The sequence below is a fragment of the Lissotriton vulgaris genome, chromosome 2_1 (genome assembly GCF_964263255.1).
Source record: "Lissotriton vulgaris chromosome 2_1, aLisVul1.2, whole genome shotgun sequence".
Lineage (NCBI taxonomy): Eukaryota > Metazoa > Chordata > Amphibia > Caudata > Salamandridae > Lissotriton > Lissotriton vulgaris.
This window is the reverse complement of record NC_141687.1, coordinates 1,070,034,899-1,070,052,832: the sequence shown is the minus strand read 5'-3', so window position 1 is coordinate 1,070,052,832 and position 17,934 is coordinate 1,070,034,899. Positions and strand designations below refer to the sequence as shown.

General features: G+C 45.1%; 1 protein-coding gene across 2 annotated transcripts in view; it reads left to right on the top strand.

The window, feature by feature from the left end:
• The window catches only part of HYOU1 (hypoxia up-regulated 1), a 212,659-nt gene that overhangs the window by 86,245 nt on the left and 108,480 nt on the right, over positions 1-17,934 (top strand). For both annotated transcript variants that reach the window (XR_015308457.1, XM_086956751.1), the window contains exons 14-15: positions 8,153-8,291; positions 8,625-8,685. Coding sequence is in view for 1 of the 2 variants with exons in the window: in XM_086956751.1 (XP_086812877.1) it covers positions 8,153-8,291; positions 8,625-8,685 (200 nt within the window). In the remaining variant the exon portion in view is untranslated. The remainder of the gene's footprint in view (positions 1-8,152; positions 8,292-8,624; positions 8,686-17,934) is intronic.

Below are 17,934 nucleotides of genomic sequence, written 5' to 3'. Positions count from 1 at the left end.
AGATTACAAGATTACATCAGTTACAATTTACATCAGTTGCTAGACAAACAACTACAGGAGCATAGAGAACGAGATAAGTGAAGTGTAGAGGGGAAGGGTAAAGGGGTGGGAGGGAGTTACAGCAGAAAGACTAAGGAAAGTCTGCCCAAAGTCTGGCTGGGTCGGTGACGGTCAAGGGGGAAGTCCCAAACCCATCTCCTCTCTAGCTATCAGGTAGCTCCACGGGCTTTGGCTAAGTAGCTAGGTTTCAATGGGAAACATTTAAAGAACATGGAGGGCAAAATAATGGAGCGTAGAGTGGAGGGGACAGGGAAGGTGAGAAAGGGAGGATAGGGGAAGAGAGAACAAGTAGAGACAAAATTAAGTCTGTCTAAAGGCCGACTGGGTAGGTGACGACCAAAGAGGGAGTCCACAGCCCATCTCCCCTATAGCTAAACCAGGTAGCTCCATCAGGCATCAGACAAAATAGTTCAGTCTCAATACATTGAGAGAGGAGAGAAGGAGAGACCTAAATAGAGGGAGGATGCAGGAAGAGCTGACAGGAGAAACGAAAGGAATTCTGGCTAAAGACCGACTGGGTAGCCATATTGAATGAGTGTCGGATCATAAACCTGTCTTATCCTGAAACCACAGCCCTTGCTGCTTCCCATGAATACCTGTTTTTTTCTGATCGTACTATCCCTCTGATTGAAGTTTTTCTTTTTTGCACCACAGGTTTTGTCTGAGAAATAGCGGGCAAGGGCATTGTGCTGTTGTATTCGAATTCTCTTGACAGATGGGAATTTTACTGTGACCTACTAATAGAAACAGGATGTGATTAGAGAATGGTTTTCATGTATGCTTCTCTAAACAGGATGAGTTGAGCTGCACTAGGAATTTTGGGTCTGGCACTAGCTACGACATATTACTGAATCAGGACTGGGACTTTTGTGGGGAGGGTGGGGTCACTTGACCATGTTATGAGATTAAACCAGGTTTGGTGAGAACACTTCTTATTTATTGCTTCATAGGGTCACATGACCTTGATTGTGAATGAGCCCCACCCCACCCCCCCATGACTAACCATGGTAACATGACCCTTCTATCTTTAAATTGAATCTATGATGGTATTCGGTAGAGTTTGGGATTCACAAGATTGCAAGCAGTTGCACACCATTTTTGCAATCTAACTAGCATGCAGAGACGGGCTGAGTCGTCACTCGTGAATAGGTCGCATAACCTTGATTGTGGATCAGCAAGCCCTCCCCCGGGTTCGATAGATACCGACATGTCGCTTTCACTGTCTAGCAGTATCTGATAGAATATGGAGTTGAGTACTACCCGTAGCACGCATTCTGTGATCCTTTCTGTGTGCAGGAACAGTGTCTGAACGGGAATTGAATATGTTCCTGTTTTTCTATCTCAATGTATTTATTCTCTGCATGACATACAATGATGAGAATTTTATTGTTTGAGAACACTTTTTAGTACTGGCTTTTCGCAGAATAGAACAGTGACACGTTGACCTGTATTAATTTGTAATGCAAAAAACATTGTCATGTAGAAGGTTTTCTTTCTACCCAGATTTTTCTGTGTTAAAGATTAAGGGGAGTCTGTTCTCCCTTTCCACGCATGCACTTACCTGAGTTGTCCTTCTTTTATGTTTGTTTCCCTTAAGGGAAGTGACTCACATGACCAACCTAGGATGTGACGAAGACTGCTTGGTTGAAACGTGTTGCCTGTAATAAATCCCCTATTTTCAAGCAGACTCCTGGAATGCAAGCTTTTTGTGCAACATTCCTACATTGGTAACTGGCTCTTGCAGCACCCATGGCTCGCGCAGTCTCTGAAGGGTGGATGCGACCAGCTTGGCTAAATAAATAGAATATACACACATACTTCTCAATGTTACATCATAGACAAAAATAGAATTCGCATTGGATGTATATTTGATAATTTACTGTCTTATTTCAAGGAGAAATACGATGAAAGGCTACTTGAAATTAATTACTAATATATTAATCACCTGAGATTTCAAACTATTTGTTTACAAACAAATCAGCACCTATATATATATATATATATATATATATATATATATATATATATATATATATATATATATATATATATATATATATATATATATATGTTCGAGGCATATGAACTGCAGACCTCACGCTGTGCATTAGATCGCCTCCTGATGTTGGGCTCGGATGATTGCATGTTGTTGTAGTCTTGGAAGAAGTCTTTGTAGTCACGAGATAGGTGACTCCTCCCTTGGACGATAGTGCGCATGGGCATCGACTGCATCCTTTGATTGTTTTTTTCTGCCACTGGGTTCGGATGAAACTTTTCCGATCCTGTTCGAATTCGACTTTTCAAGTACTTCGACACGTAAAAATGTTCTTCAAACTTCACCAAACAACTTTCAATATCGATAAACATCAACACGACTTTATCAGCTAGATTGCTGTCGTCGAAGCGGTCCTTTGGGCCTACCCACGCCGTGAGGCCTACAACTCATGGAAAGGACGCCATTCAAAAGATGCCAGAGTGTGGAGCAAAATTTCCACACAGGGACCATCACGAGGTCTGTAACCTGTGCTTATCGCCAGAACACAACCAATCCAGCTGCACAGCCTGTGCATCCTTTGGATCGAAAAATACCATTTGAGATCTGAGGGCACGTCGACGCAATATGCAGAGATCAGCTCCGGAACTGGTGGATATCTTCGACGAAGGTCCATGTGTCCCAGAAGAAGATTCCAATGATCTCCAGATTGTATCCGAGGCAGATGACTCCATACCTTCGGGTCAACGCGTGAGTACCACTGCCCCTTCCACAGCCCAAACACCAAAATCTAAGGCAAAAGTCAACACTCCGCCTGCGGGCCCCAGTTGAGACCGAAAAAAAACTTCGAAAGCCCCGCCATCGAGCCCGGATTCAAAGAAAATAATGAAGCCTTCCGGTATCTCCATACCGAGCAGACCGCATGTGCCGATACCACCTGCTCCCTCTGCACCGAAACAAAAAAGTCCCGGTTCGGAAAGACACTCTGAAACTGTCGACTCGGAGATAAAGCAGCTCCGAAAACAACGAAGCATGTTTCCCATGCCCCGAAAACAGCTTCCTCTCCGAAGCAGATACCCTCGATGCTGAAACAGACAAAGCCTGCTTCCAATGCTCCCAAGTCCACGAAACAGGCTTCGGCTCCAAAGACATTATCTTCAGTACCGAAATCTACGCGAAAGGACTCCACATCAGCTCCTAAGGCTAAAGACAAGCAACATACGGGTTCGGAACCGAAAAAATCGACGCCGAAGGTTGTGCCTCAAGAGGAGCTTTTCCAACCAGATCCTTTACAAAAAAGGATCCACATTGATCCAGTAACAGGACATGTTTCCACCACACCACACCACACAGGAAGAGAAAGTCCGATAAAGCACCTACACCTCCAGTGCCTGTCAAGAAGGATTCTGCCACATCTCCTATGCACCCTTCTTCTCCTGTATCTCCTTCTCTTCCTTTAAACATTTCACCTCAAAATTCTCCTCCTCATTCTCCACCACATACACCTCCTCAGGATGTTGATGATGAAGAGTATAGCATGGGGGAAGGGAGAGACCCGGATGACCCTTTTCCGTACCCAACAGGTTCACCAGACTGGAAGTATCCAAACTCACAGGATGTACCAGATATTCCTGACCCACCTACATATCCATCTAAACCTTCTCCTCCAGAAGACAATATTGGGTTTGGACACTTAATTAATAGGGCTGCCATCTATCACAATGTCCCCATGCATTCAGATGAGTCAGAGGAAAACATTTTTTTTAGAAACTTTTGAACACTCTCAAAAATCTGTGCAAGTATTGCCAATGATTAAAGGAGTCATTAAGCATGCACCAGAAGTGTTTAAAGATCCTGTAGGAGCTAGAATCATAAACCCAAGGATAGAGAAAAAGTACAGACCAGCTCCTGAGGACCCTGCCTACATTAAGGGACAGCTACCTTTAGATTCCCTAGTAGTTTCAAACGCAGGGAAAAGAGCAAATTCTCAAACATCAGGCAAAGCGCACCACCTCCTGATAAGGAATCAAAGATCATAGACGCTTCAGGGAAAAGAATAGCTGCCCAAGCTAGCTATACATGGTGCATCGCAAACACACAGGCCCTCCTCTCAAGATACAACAGGGCTCACTTTGATCAGTTAGAGAAGCTTACAACATCTACCTGACCAATATAAGGCACAAGCAAATGACCTCATACAAGAGGGTAAGCTTATATCAAATGCCTCCATTAAATGTGCACTTGATGTAGCAGACACTGCATCCAGAGCAATAAACACCAGTGTCCTACTTAGACGTCACGCGTGGCTACACATTTCAGGATTTAAGCAAGCAGTTCAAACTACTATCTTAAATCAACCAACAACAATTGTTTGGTCCAGAGGTAGACACGGCACTTGAAAAAATGTAGAAAGATACTGACACAGCGAAGTCAATGGGAGCTCTGCAGTCCACCCAAGCACAAGGCTCCTATCGTCGCTTCTTCTACAGAGGAGGCTCCAAACAAGCTGCAGCAGACACTTCAGTTTCCTTTAAGACAAATCCACAAACATCCTCCAATAGAGGATACTTTAGAGGAGGCAACAGAGGCAACAACAACCAGGTAAGTGGTCGAGGTAATGACAACAATCGAACCTCCTCCACCACTAAACAGTGACTTCCTTCAGCTCCCCCAACAGCATTCTACTCCTGTAGGGGGGAGATAAGCACAGTTCCTATCTGTCTGAAATTCCATTACAACAGACAAGTGGATAAGACAAATTATCCAGTATGGTTACTGCCTAGAGCTTACAGCTACCCCTCCACATATACCACCCAGACAGCGCCCAATGTCCACAGAACATCTAACACTGCACCAACAATAGGTCCTCTCATTGCTGCAAAAAGAGTTTGTTCCATTGCAACATCAAGGAACAAGGGTTTACTCACTCTATTTCCTAATACCAAAGAAGGATGAGACACGAAGAGCAATTCTAGACCTAAGGCCTCTCAATCTGTATATACACTCAGATCATTTTCACATGATCACTTTACAACAAGTGCTCCCACTGCTGTAACAAGGTGATTTCCTCACCACACTAGACCTCAAAGACACCTACTTCCACATTCCCATACATCCTTCTCCCAGGAAGTATCTCATATTTGTACTGCAGGGACAACACTATCAGTTCAAAGTCCTTCCATTTGGGGTGACAACTGCACCACGAGGTTTTACAAAGTGCCTAGCAGTAGCAGCACATCTCAAAGACAACATATCCAAGTCTTCCCATACTTAGACAATTGGCTCATAAAAGTCAAGTCAGTCAAGCAGGCTGTCCTACACAAATCTCAAACAATTCAAACACCACTACACCAAGCACCTCTCCAGCCCTCTCATGTACATCAATACTTAGGGAATACCATAAACACCAATACAGCTCTAGCTTATCCCAGTCCACCCAGGATACAGAGCATTCGAGCCTTAGTCACAGTTTCAAAACCAACACACTCTCCCAGCCAGTGTTCATGCAACTAATAGGCATGATGGCATCTTGCATTTTTATTGTACCATATGCAAGACTGCGATTGGGCCCATTGCAGGAATGCCTAGCACATCAGTGGAATCAGGCTCAAGGACAACTTACAGACCTGGTGTTGGTAGACAGCCGCATACATCGCTCTCTGCAGTGGTGGAACACCAAAAACTTCTCCAGAGGGTGGCCGTTCCTCGAACCTGTTCCACAAATAGTACTGACAAGACTCATCCCTCACAGGATGGGGAGCCCATTTGCTTCACCATACAACTCAACAAAAAGTGCTTCGCATCAATTACCTAGAGCTGCTAGCAATATTCCTAGCACTGAAATCCTTCCAAGTACACATACAGAACAAAGCTGTCTTGATCCGCAAAGACATGACAGCCATGTACTACATTCAAAAACAATGCGGCACACATTCCCTGCAACTGTCCTAGCTCGCTGAGAACAATTGGAGATGGACCATTCCACAAAACATATATCTGCTTGCAGAACACCTTCCAGGAGTTCACTATCGGATAGCAGATATGTTAAGTCAACGGACACAAAAGATTCGTGAATAGGAACTACATCTGCAAGTTCTTCTACCATACTTTCACAAGTGGGGTCATCCAGACATAGATCTGTTTGCCACACACAAACGCAAAATGCCCAACCTTCGCCGCCAGGTTTCCACACCTGCTGTCCAAGGGCAATGCGATATGGATGAACTGGTCAGACAGATTTGCGTACGTTTTTCCGCCAATTCCACTAATACCACTAGTAGTACACAAGCTGAGACAACAGTCTCTCGAACTCATCCCAGTAGCTCCCACATGGGCACGCCAACCGTGGTTCACCACACTGCTAGAACTCTCTCTAGTTCCACACCAAAGACTGACACCATCCATGCTAATGCAGAACCAAGGAGACATCAGACCTCCAGATCCAAGTCAACTAAATCTGGCGATCTGGCTCCTGAAGTCTTAGAGTTTGGTTATCTTAACCTGCCACCAGACTGTATGAATATCATTAAAGAAGCCAGAAGGCCTACTACTAGAGCTTGCTATGCTGCAAAATGGAAGAGATTTGCCATTTACTGCACTAATAATCAAATTGATCCTCTAGATGCTTCCATCCAGAATATCATCTGCTACCTTCTCCATTTACAAAGATGTAATCTAGCATATTGATCTATACGTTTATATCTTGCAGCAATTGCAGCATATTTACAAAATAGACAACCTATATCGTTATTCAGAATACCTGCAATCAAAGCTTTTATGGAGGGATTAAAACAATCATTCCTCCTAGGTTACCACACTCTCCAGTGTGGAACCTAAACCTTGTTCTTACCAGGCTTATGGAGCCCCCTTTTGAACCTTTACATAAGTGTGAACTGCAATTCCTTACATGGAAAACAGCTTTCCTTATCGCTAGAACCTCTTAGGAGAGTTAGTGAGATTCAAGCTTTCACTATACAAGAACCATTTTTACAAATACACCGTAACAAGGTGGTTCTACGTACTTATCCCAAATTCCTTCCGAAAGTAATTACTCCTTTTCATCTAAACCAATCAGTAAAGTTGCCTGTGTTTTTTCAAAACCCAGACTCTGTGGCAGAAGGAGCTCTACACACACTAGATGTGAAAAGAGCTCTTCTTTATTACATAAATAGGACCAAATCCTTTCGTAAAACAAAGCAACTGTTTGTAGCTTTCTCTCCACCACATAAAGGCAACCCCATCTCTAAAGCTGGAATTGCAAGGTGGATTGTCAAATCTATACAAATATGCTATCACAAAGCAAAATGTACATTAAGAGTTCCTCCTAGAGCGCACTCCACATGCAAAATAGGAGCCTTCATGGCTTTATTAGGGAACATTTCCCCTAGAAGACATCTGTAAGGCAGCAACATGGTCTACAACACACACCTTCACTAAAAATGATTGTGTTGATGTACAAGCCAAGCATCAAGCTGTGGTAGGCCAAGCTGTCCTCCAAACTCTTTCAAACTACTGCAACAGATACTGGTGACCACTGCTAGGGGAGACCCTGCTGTACAGTCAATGCACAGTATGAGATCTGCAGCTCAAATGCCTCGAACAGAAAATGCTACTTACCAGTATGCATCTGTTCTTGACATGTAGAGCTGCATAGTCTCACACGCCCACCCGCCTCCCCGGGGCCTGTATCTGTTCCAGTTCTATCTTAATTAGATGCACACACATGGACATCCCTTTTTCTATTTCAACTAACTCCATTTCCCATCATGCCGAAAAAGAATCTAAGGATGGAGTCTATGCCCATGCGCACTATCGTCCAAGGGAGGAGTCACCTATCTCGTGACTACAAAGACTTCTTCCAAGACGACAACAACATGCAATCATCTGAGCCCAACACCAGGTGGCGATGTAACAGGTGGCGATCTAATGCACAGTGTGTGAGACTGCAGCTCTACATGCCAAGAACAGATGCATACTGGTAAGTAGCATATATGTAAATATATCATTTTTTTAATGTTAAGTATTTAATTTTCTTCTGGTGTAATTAGTATAATCGCCTCTTTCATGTATGTACTTATTTATTTATTTTTAACTCCACAGTGTGTTTGGATCAGTGAACCTCACCACTGTTAAGCTAATGGGAGTGGGTGAAAGCTTTGAGAAACACCCAGACTATGAGTCCAAAGGAATCAAGGCTCATTTCAACATGGACGAGAGTGGTGTTCTGAACTTGGACCGGGTAAGGGTCTGCAGTCATCTACCAATGCAAGTGGATTTCAGCTTAAAGGGAGAGGTCCTGTCGCTCATTAACAGAGTACTTTATGAGAAATCACGGTCTAAAATGTCTCTGAATAGATACATGCGCACCTGCTCAACTTCAGGACACTGCAAAAAACTGGGCATGGGATTCAGTGACTCCAAAGGTGGATTGCAAAGAAGATTCACGTGGTGGGGTCATGTTCTGGAATTGCATGAATATAGTAATACTAAATGGGAACATGACATCTCTTCTTTGGTATAAGCAATACTGAACTGTGTGCAGCTCACACATTTGTTTCTCTACCTTTAACAGGTGGAGTCTGTTTTTGAAACGGTTGTGGAAGAGAAACCAGAAGAAGAGAGTACATTAACAAGTAAGTGTTGCTGATGGGGGACTTAGAAGAGGTTGATGTTAGAAACTGCTAAATCTGTATAAAGGTGACTTTTTAGCTGGTTTTCTGTTGGTGTCATTTAAACTGAGGTTTCGGGTTTACAGAGTTCTAGCTTAGTAAATTGCAAGTCCATGGTGCAAAGCAGTTCTGCTATGTCTACCATGTTATTTTTCTAAAATGTAACATATTACTGACCAAGCTTCAATAGGTACACCAACGTGGTGGCCATCTCACCACATCACTGAAGGTGCTTGTTATACGACTTGTGTAACCAACCTCTGCATAGCCTGCTTGGATCTCATCCATTCATCCTGAAATGACATACTCCACGACCAACATCTGCCTTTAACAGCTTTGAGTATACGATTTTTATTGTTCTAGCAGTGATATTTTAAGTTCTGTGGCAGTTAATAGTACTGGTCCATTTTCCGGTGGGGAGCTAGTACCGGTCCATTTTCCAGTGAGAAGCTATTTACTAGTGTGGCCCAGGGACTTGTGTGCCACTGCACCACTCTTTGTTGCTGAGCGTTCCTATTGTGATTGTGGCTATTCAAATCAACTGCTGTTAGGGTAGTTGCGGCTTAAAGATGTGGTGAGGATTTTGCACTTAATTATTGTTTGACACTAAAAACAGAAGTACGAGAAAAACAGTTACGCAAGCCCTAAATACCAGCCGTCTGGACCATGGAAGCACACTGTACGCAGGACCCGCAACCGAACTTGCGTGAAGGCTCCAGACAATACCGAATTCAGTAGCCAGACTGATCCTCAAACTGCCCAGACAGACCCACATCATCCAACACCTGAGGAACCTCCACTGGCTCCCCGTCCAGAAAATATGCCAATTCAAACTACTGACGCACGCCTACAAAGCCCTCCGTGACGAAGGACCAGCATACACGAACCACCACCTCAACTTCCCCCAACCATCCAGAAAACTTTGCTCCGCCTCACTTGCCCGTGCACAGACCTCGCACATCTGCCATAGTCACAGCGGAGGCCCTTCCTTCTCCCACCTCTCTGTCAAGTCCGGAATGCCCTCCCTCTCCACCTCCAAATATCACCCTGGCTGGCGGGCTTCAGGAGGAAACTCAAGACTTGGCTGTTCGACTAAACCCAGCAACCCAGCGCGTGGATACCCTCACGGGTAACGAGCTGCACTCTACAAGTACTGATTGATTGAGTAACACTTAATAGACCTTGTCCCTTCCAAACTGGGTTTGAAGATTATAGACCTTTTTAGTTCAACAGAAAAATGCAGAACAGTAAAAATGAAATTTGAATCAACCGAAAGAGCATAATTCTATAGCACCTTCTGGGATAGTGGTACAGACTGTTTTGTAGCAGCATTATTTAGTGGAGTACACCCATAGGGCGGAAAAGCTCCTTTTCCCCTCTGGTGGGGGGAGGGAGGGGTCTAAATGAAGACTTTCTTTCAAAAAGCAGTTTGCACACCACTATATACATTATTTATTTAAAACCATTTAGCACATAGTTTGCCAAAAAAAACCCTGGAAGCTCCTGGAAAAGAGCATCCTCCAAGGCAAAAAGATACATTCTCTACACAGGGCCACTGTGTAAAGCCAAAGCTTATGCTTTGTAGAAACTATTACTGGGGTATGGTTCCAGATCACTGGATGTGTTTTGAAGGTGCTGCCCTGTAAAGCTCCACACTGCATATTTGCATATGATTTAATGTGGCTTTAGAACTGGCTACTGGTTATTTTTGAAGGTTCTGCCTATTACAAGCAATGGTTGGCAGCAATTACTTGGGCAGGGATTCTGGTTCCTGGGCATGGCACCATGGGCATGGTACTCTGGGTACCTGTTCCCCGAGTATCTGCCCAACAGGTACTATGGGTACTGGTAATGGACACATGGTATGGCCAAAGGACCCCTTTACCTGTGGGCTCAATGTACAGTGAGTGCTGGTTAACAGGTACATTCTATCCTTAAAACCCCCAAAATACATTTCCTGTAGCTTCCGCTAATGAACTAGGTAGATGTTTTTAAGGAAATACAATTGAAGGAACCATATTTGGCTTCACCACATAAAAACCAGTGACATTTTAGTTCTGGTTAGCTACATCAGGCGAACATCCCCCCCCCCCCCCCCCCCCCCCCCCCCTTCACACACACACACACACATTAGTGTGACATATAGAGCCTTTTTGTGTGCTTAATGTGTGTGTATTCACTGTACATAGCTTTTCTATATACTTTTTATTTATTTATTGGCATTTCGTCAACATACAATCAAAAACGCATTATGAGCACTTTCAGGACATCAGTATTCCGCGATCTAACAGCATGGGCGATCCCACCAAATAAAATAACACTTCTGTGGTAGGGGATCTCTGTGTATAGTCATATTCTAGTGAATAATCCCGCCCAGTTGCGTGGACCCCGGAGCAATCAAAAATAATCTCTTAAGGTGTTGAAAAACTGCAGAACTGCACAGGCACTTAAGAGAGAATTAAAGACAGATAATGCACCCTATATAACCAGGCTACACTGTCCAGTACTTCAACTAGAAATTCCACCAAAAATCCACAAACGGCAAAGTCTGTCCAGATTTCCCTTTAGCAGTAAAACCCTCTGGAATGATAGAGAGGAAGACATGGGCAGACAAGCCCCATAGGCTGCCATTATGTGGCTCAGAACAGGATACTGTGCCTTTAAGAACTTTCCAGAACTTCACAGTATCCCAGAATGCACTGCAGGTCCCTTTTACTTTCAGCTTTTTTTCCGGCTCCTGCAAGCAGGACCCTGGAGCATTGAGCTCTCCCTTTTCAAGGGTTTATTGATGATTTTTTCACTTTTGTTCAAGTCTTTGAGTGCTTTTCTAAAGTACTTTGGTGCCTTTCTTCTTGTTAATCATTTGGTGCACTCTTTGACTGTCAATATGCCTGCATTATTTGACAAATGTCCAGAGTGCTCCAGGAAGAAGGCCAAAACTGATCCACATGAGGTGTGTATCCTCTGCCTTCCCTCTTCCCATGTCCCAGAGGAGTGTGTCATTTGTCAGGGCTTTTCTGGCAGAACCCTGAAGGATCGAAAGAAGATCAGGCTTCAGGGCCTTGAGGAAAGAAGGCTGAAGGCGCAAGGTGGGTCTGGAGGGCCTTCCTCTGCACGTGCTGAGGCCTCTGGGGGGCTCCCCAGGGGCAGGAAGACCAGCAAGCGTCCCCATTCTCCGTCTGGGTTGATTGCACCGACTACGGCGTTGAGAGGGATGACTGCAGTCTGTTCCCCGTCTCCCCAGGGCTCTGGGTTGAAGTGACGTCGACGTTGAGGGAACTGAACAGACCGCCGTCGAGATCTCCTGTGATGTCGTCGTCGAGTAATCGACGTCGAGAGGCCCGGCGTCGGCGCTCGCCGTCGAGGCGACACTGCCGTTCGCCGACGGCGAAAAGGAGAAGGTCGTCGTCAAGGGGATCCTTGCCGTCGAGGCGAAGGAGGTCGCCGTCGAGGGAGACACGCTCGTCGTCGAGGGACCGACGCTCGCCGTCCGGTCGCCGTTCTTCGACGCCGAAGAGACGTGGAAGAAGGTCTGGCGCCAGGAGTCCGTCTAGCAGGCGCCAGATACCTATGGGAGGTTCGCCAACGTCCCAGGCTGGAAAGGAAGGCGGATCACTGGGTTCGGTGTACTCCATGGTGTATACCCCGCCGCAGAGGGTGGTTACGCCCCCGCCTCCATTACCGAGGGGGCTCCCTCCGTGGGCACCTACTCCTCCTCCGCTCCTACCGCGTCCTCAATGTCTACCTCAACCTTAGCTGCCCGCAGACAAGCCGCCTCCGATCCCTCCGAGGTCGGTCTCACTGCCCTGATATCGGACTCCTCCCATGGGGACCCCTCAGCCAAGGGCCCCAGCCAAACCACAGTCGCCCGCCCATGTGGAACCGGCGGATTGACCGAAGCCAAGGAGGTCACGATCACGCTCCAGAGGGAGGGGGAGATCGAGGAGTCTGCATAGATCCTCCACCAGGTCAAGACTGCGCCATAGGAGGCGCAGATCGCGGTCCCGTACGGACTCATCCAGGACCTATTCACCGACCTTGTCGGAATCCCCGGGGAAAAGGGTGTCTCCAGTGGACGACATAGTAAATATAGTGAGCGACCCAATGTACCTTTGGGGGCTTGGGTAAAATGTAGTAGAATGGATGAATTTGCCTCCAAAGGAGTTTGTTTCAGAAATTGTATTTAGTTGGTTGTGCAAATAAATTCAGGTAGCTTAATAATCCTGAGTGAAATTAATTTCAATGAATCAGATAAACAAACATATAATTAAGACTGAATAAACATGACAATACTTAACATTAAAACAATAACCAATAGACATGTGTATAGGCAAAATAGTAGATTTTATCAAAATTGAATCATAAAGGGAAAAATACAATACAGATAAATATATGTACAAAACAGGAATACAGGAAAAGTATCTAAAACAAATCAAATTCTCTGTAAAGCCTGTAAACCGCCTATCCAAAATACAGATGTATAGATTCTCCTTTGGATAAAGCTGAAAGTCGACGTTTCGGTCTTTATGGGCAACTCTTTAAGACCATCATCAGGACAGAAGAAAATTAATATTGTAACTCCCTATTAAAGATAAAATGAAACATTTTCACTATAGCATGAAGACTAAATCCAAAATTCATTGTTGCGCTATACACACAGATACAAACAAAAAACATCCAATATATACTAAAATTGCATTTATCAAGACATGAATATAACAAAAGGACAAGATGACATTTGGACAATATTTACAGTGAAAACAGAAAAATTCTATTTGGTTGTTCAAATCTTGAGTATCAAAAAAGTGCAAGAAGAATTATTTACAGTGAATTCAGCAAACTTAGTTTAAGTAATCTCAACTTATACACCAAGAATTTTTTAACAGGGTGGCCAAAGCGGTCAGTTTGGAGAAAAATTTGGATTTGGTCATTAACTTGAATAAATTGCACCTATCTGAAATCAAATAAAGGAATTTCTAGGATACCTTATTTTGTAAAATAAAAATCAATGGTTTAGCAAGGAATGGACATAGCCCTTAGGTCGGTTCCACTCAGGTATATTAATTCAAAAATGTAGACATACCCAAAGAGAAGATCACTGAGGTATCGTATGCCTTGAGCTCTGTTGGCATCAGTAGTATTACTTCATAACGGATCTGAAAATATTTTAGTGACTATAAGTAACATCACTATGATAAGCTCGAGTATAAATGCCATTCTATTTTAACATGATTTAGTACCTTGATTCGACAACCACCAATTGATATGCTGAAAGAGGAGACGATTTGTGAAAGGACTCGGGCGGCTGACAGAGGTTAATCTGTAATATTAAAATAGGCTGTCAATACCCTATTCCATTCCATTTACTTAGGTGGTCTAGCATTAGTATTTTTATGTTCTTACCTTAAGAATAGCGAAAAAGTAGGCAATTAAAGCTCTCTTCCTGGTTAGTCGCGCCTCACACACTTGTCAAAGGGATCACAATGTGTTTTGAAGTCGTCAAAATGAACGATCTACGAAAATGGAATGGGTAAAGTGTTACAACCCATCCAAAGGGTGACCAAATTAAAAGGCCAAATGCAAGTGAGTCAAAAGACTCATCTTGCAGACAGAGAGCACTTACCTGTTGGAATCCTGAGAGTTCGAATAGCGGGGCGATATAAGAGGTCTTTACTTCCGGTTCTTCCTGGTTCGCAAGAAGGACAAGAACGAGTTAAGGCCCATTCTGGACTTGGGACAGGGAAACAAGTGGATTCGCAGAGAGAAGTTTTGCATGCTGTCGTTGCATCAGATTTATCCTCAGTAGCAACAGGGAGACTGGCTATGTGTTATAGACCTACAAGATGCGTACTTCCATGTGCCCATTGCACACAAACACAGGAAGTTCCTGTGATTCCAAGTCGGCGCCAATCATTATCAGTACACAGTACTGCCATTCGGACTGAAGTCTGCGCCCAGAACATTCTCGAATTGCATGGCAGTGGTAGCAGCACACCTAAGGAAGAACAAGGTGTTTGTCTACCCGTACCTGGACCGTTGGTTGATCAAGGCCTCCTCCTTCTCCGAAGCTCAAGCATACTTCCAGAAGACGTGCGTTCTCTTGAACAAGCTGGGGTTGCACATCAACATGTCCAAGTCTGTCCCGACTCCGGTCCAGTGCATTCAGTACTTGGGAGCCACCATCAATACGCTGTCAGCAAGCGTGTCTCCTTCGGAAGGCTCAGGCTCTTATGACCACTCCATCTACAACAGTGAGGACGGTGTCTTCTCTACTGGGATCGATGGCCTCTTGTATCTTCCTAATGCCACACGCACGAATGCACATGAGAAAGTTGAAGGAGTGCTTGGAGGATCAGAGGAAAGGGTCTTGGGACGACAAGATACGACTGTCTCTGCATGCTCTTCAGTCTCTGAAGTGGAGGTGTTCAGCGGAGAATCTCCTCAGAGGGGTTCCCTTCCACAAGGACATTCCCACTCAGACTATCGTGACGGATGCTTCTCTCCACGGCTGGGGGGCGCACTTGAGACTTACAGATTCAAGGAACGTGGTCCCCGACGGAGTCCACGTATCACATCAATTTCCTGGAACTCGGAGCTTTTCACTTGGCACTGAAGGCCTTTCATCCGTCCTTCCAGACCAACTCTCTTCTTGTACAGACAGACAATACGACCACGATGTATTACCTCCACAAGCAGGGGGCTCAAGATCACGCACTCTGTCGCAGGAGGCACAGGTCATCTGGCGATAGCTTCTGGCCAGAGGATTGACGATAACGGCTACCCATCTACCAGGTGTGCAGAATGTTCAGGCGGACGCACTGAGCAGACTGATTCAGGAAAAACACGAATTGGTCATAAACGACGAAGTACTAGAAGTCTTCGCAAGGTGGGGGACTCCAGACATAGATCTGTTCGCCACTGCCGAAAACAAAAAATGCCGAGACTTCGCCTCCAGGTACTACCAGCAGGGGACGCTGGGGAATGCGCTATGGATCAACTGGTCGAACAGCTTTCTGTACTCTTTTCCACCCATTCCCCTGATTCCGGCGGTGCTCATCAAGCTGTCCCAGTCCAGGGCGCGGATGATCCTGATTGCCCCGGAATGGCCCAGGCAGTGGTGGTTCACGGACCTGCTTCACCGGTCTCTCCTTCCTCACATACGGCTGCCGTGCAGGCCGGACCTTCTCACGAAGTTCGGGGGGCAGATGTTGCACCGAGCCTCTTGTCTTTCAGTTTGGCGGCATGGCTCCTGAGAGAGTGCAATATGGCCATTTGAATCTGCCCGAAGATTGTATGGACATACTGAAGGAGTCTAAGAGACCTCCCACTCGGACTTCCTATGCTTACAAGTGGAAGAGGTTTTGCATCTGGTGCAAGTCCAAGAATTATGACCCGACGACGTGTAAGGAAGATGTCATCCTTCCGTATCTTCTGCATCTGGCGCAGTCTGGACTTAATGTCCATTCCGTTAAGGTTCATCTTGCTGCGCTGACTGCCTACAGGAAATGCCCTTCACAGACTTCCATCTTTCAGATCCCTGTAATCAAAGATTTTTTGGAAGGCTTGAAGAAAGTGTTCCCTCCTGTCCGGCTTCCTTCGCCTTCATGGGAATTGAATGTGGTGCTGTCCAGATTGATGAAGGAGCCTTTTGAACCTATTCATAAGGCTTCGTTGCAGCACCTGTACTGGAAGGCGGCGTTCCTCGTGGCCATTACATCGGCCCGCAGAGGGAGTGAAATTCAGGCATTGTGTTGCCAGGAACCTTCTACTGTATTTCATGCTGCTAAGGTTGTTATGCGTACTCACCCTAAATTTCTTCCTAAGGTTATATCTGATTTTCATGTTAACCAGACCATAACTTTACCTATGTTTTTTCAGAATTTTTCCTCTCCAGGGGAAAGGTCGCTGCATTCCCTTGATGTTAGGAGGTGTTGAAATTTTATCTGGATAAGACCAAGGATATTCGTAGGTCAGACCAATTGTTTATCAATTATGGATCAGTCAGGACAGGGCTTGCTACCTCTAAACAGTCCATCTCTAGGTGGATTGTGTCCTGCATACAACTGTGTTACCAAAAGGCTAATAAGACCTTAGGGGCTAAACCTAAGGCTCATTCCACCAGGGGCAAAGCTGCTACGACGGCTTTGCTCCGTAATGTTCCTATTGCAGAAATCTGCAAGGCGGCCACTTGGAAGTCGGTCCATACTTTTGCTAAGCATTACTGCCTGGACACTGATGCCAGGGCAGACACTCAGGTTGAGCAGGCTTCGCTGCGAAATCTGTTCGCACAATAGTGGTGTTATTTCTAGTTTCTCCACCGCCGCTTTGGTGTGGGGATGGGCTTGCCATTCTATTCACTAGATTATGACTATACACAGAGATCCCCTACTACAGAAGGAGTAGTTTCTGTCCTGTAACTCCAATTCTGTAGTATGGGTATCTCTGTTATAGTCATAAGCGCCCGCCCTCCTCCCCGGTGGAGAGAGATATTCATGTAAGGAATGCTACAGGTCCGGCATGTTACGCCTTCAAAAAGAACTGAAAGTAAAAGGGACCTGCAGTGCCTTCTGGGATACTGTGAAGTTCTGGAAAGTTCTCTTAAAGGCACAGTACCCTGTTCTGAGTCACATAATGGCAGCCTATGGGGCTTGTCTGTTCATGTCTTCCTCTCTATCATTCCAGGGGTTTTTTACTGCTGAAGCAAGGGAAATCTGGACAGACTTTGCTGTTTGTGGATTTTTGGTGGAATTTCTAGTTGAAGTACTGGACAGTGTAGCCTGGTTATATAGGCTACATTATCTGTCTTTAATTCTCTCAAGTGTCTGTGCAGTTCTGCAGTTTTTTGACACCTTAAGAGAATATTTTTGATTGCCCCGGGGTCCACGCACATGGGCGGGACTATTCACTAGATTATGACTATAACAGAGATACCCCTACTACAGAACTGGAGTTACAGGACAAACTACTCCATCTCCCACGCCACCCGCACTATACAACAAATACAGTTTGAAGACACTTCCAGGACTCCATCGCCACCAGCTTTACCTATAATCCTAGTCAATGGGATGCGACACCCCCTCCCGTGCGACCCCCGTGTCCGGTGTAGTATGTGTTTCCCCCTGTTCGCTCTCATCCTGTACCTGTCTGTTTTCTGGATACAACGCCCAGTAGTTTTTAGGTCTGTTTCGGGGTGGTAATAATTCACTATAGTGT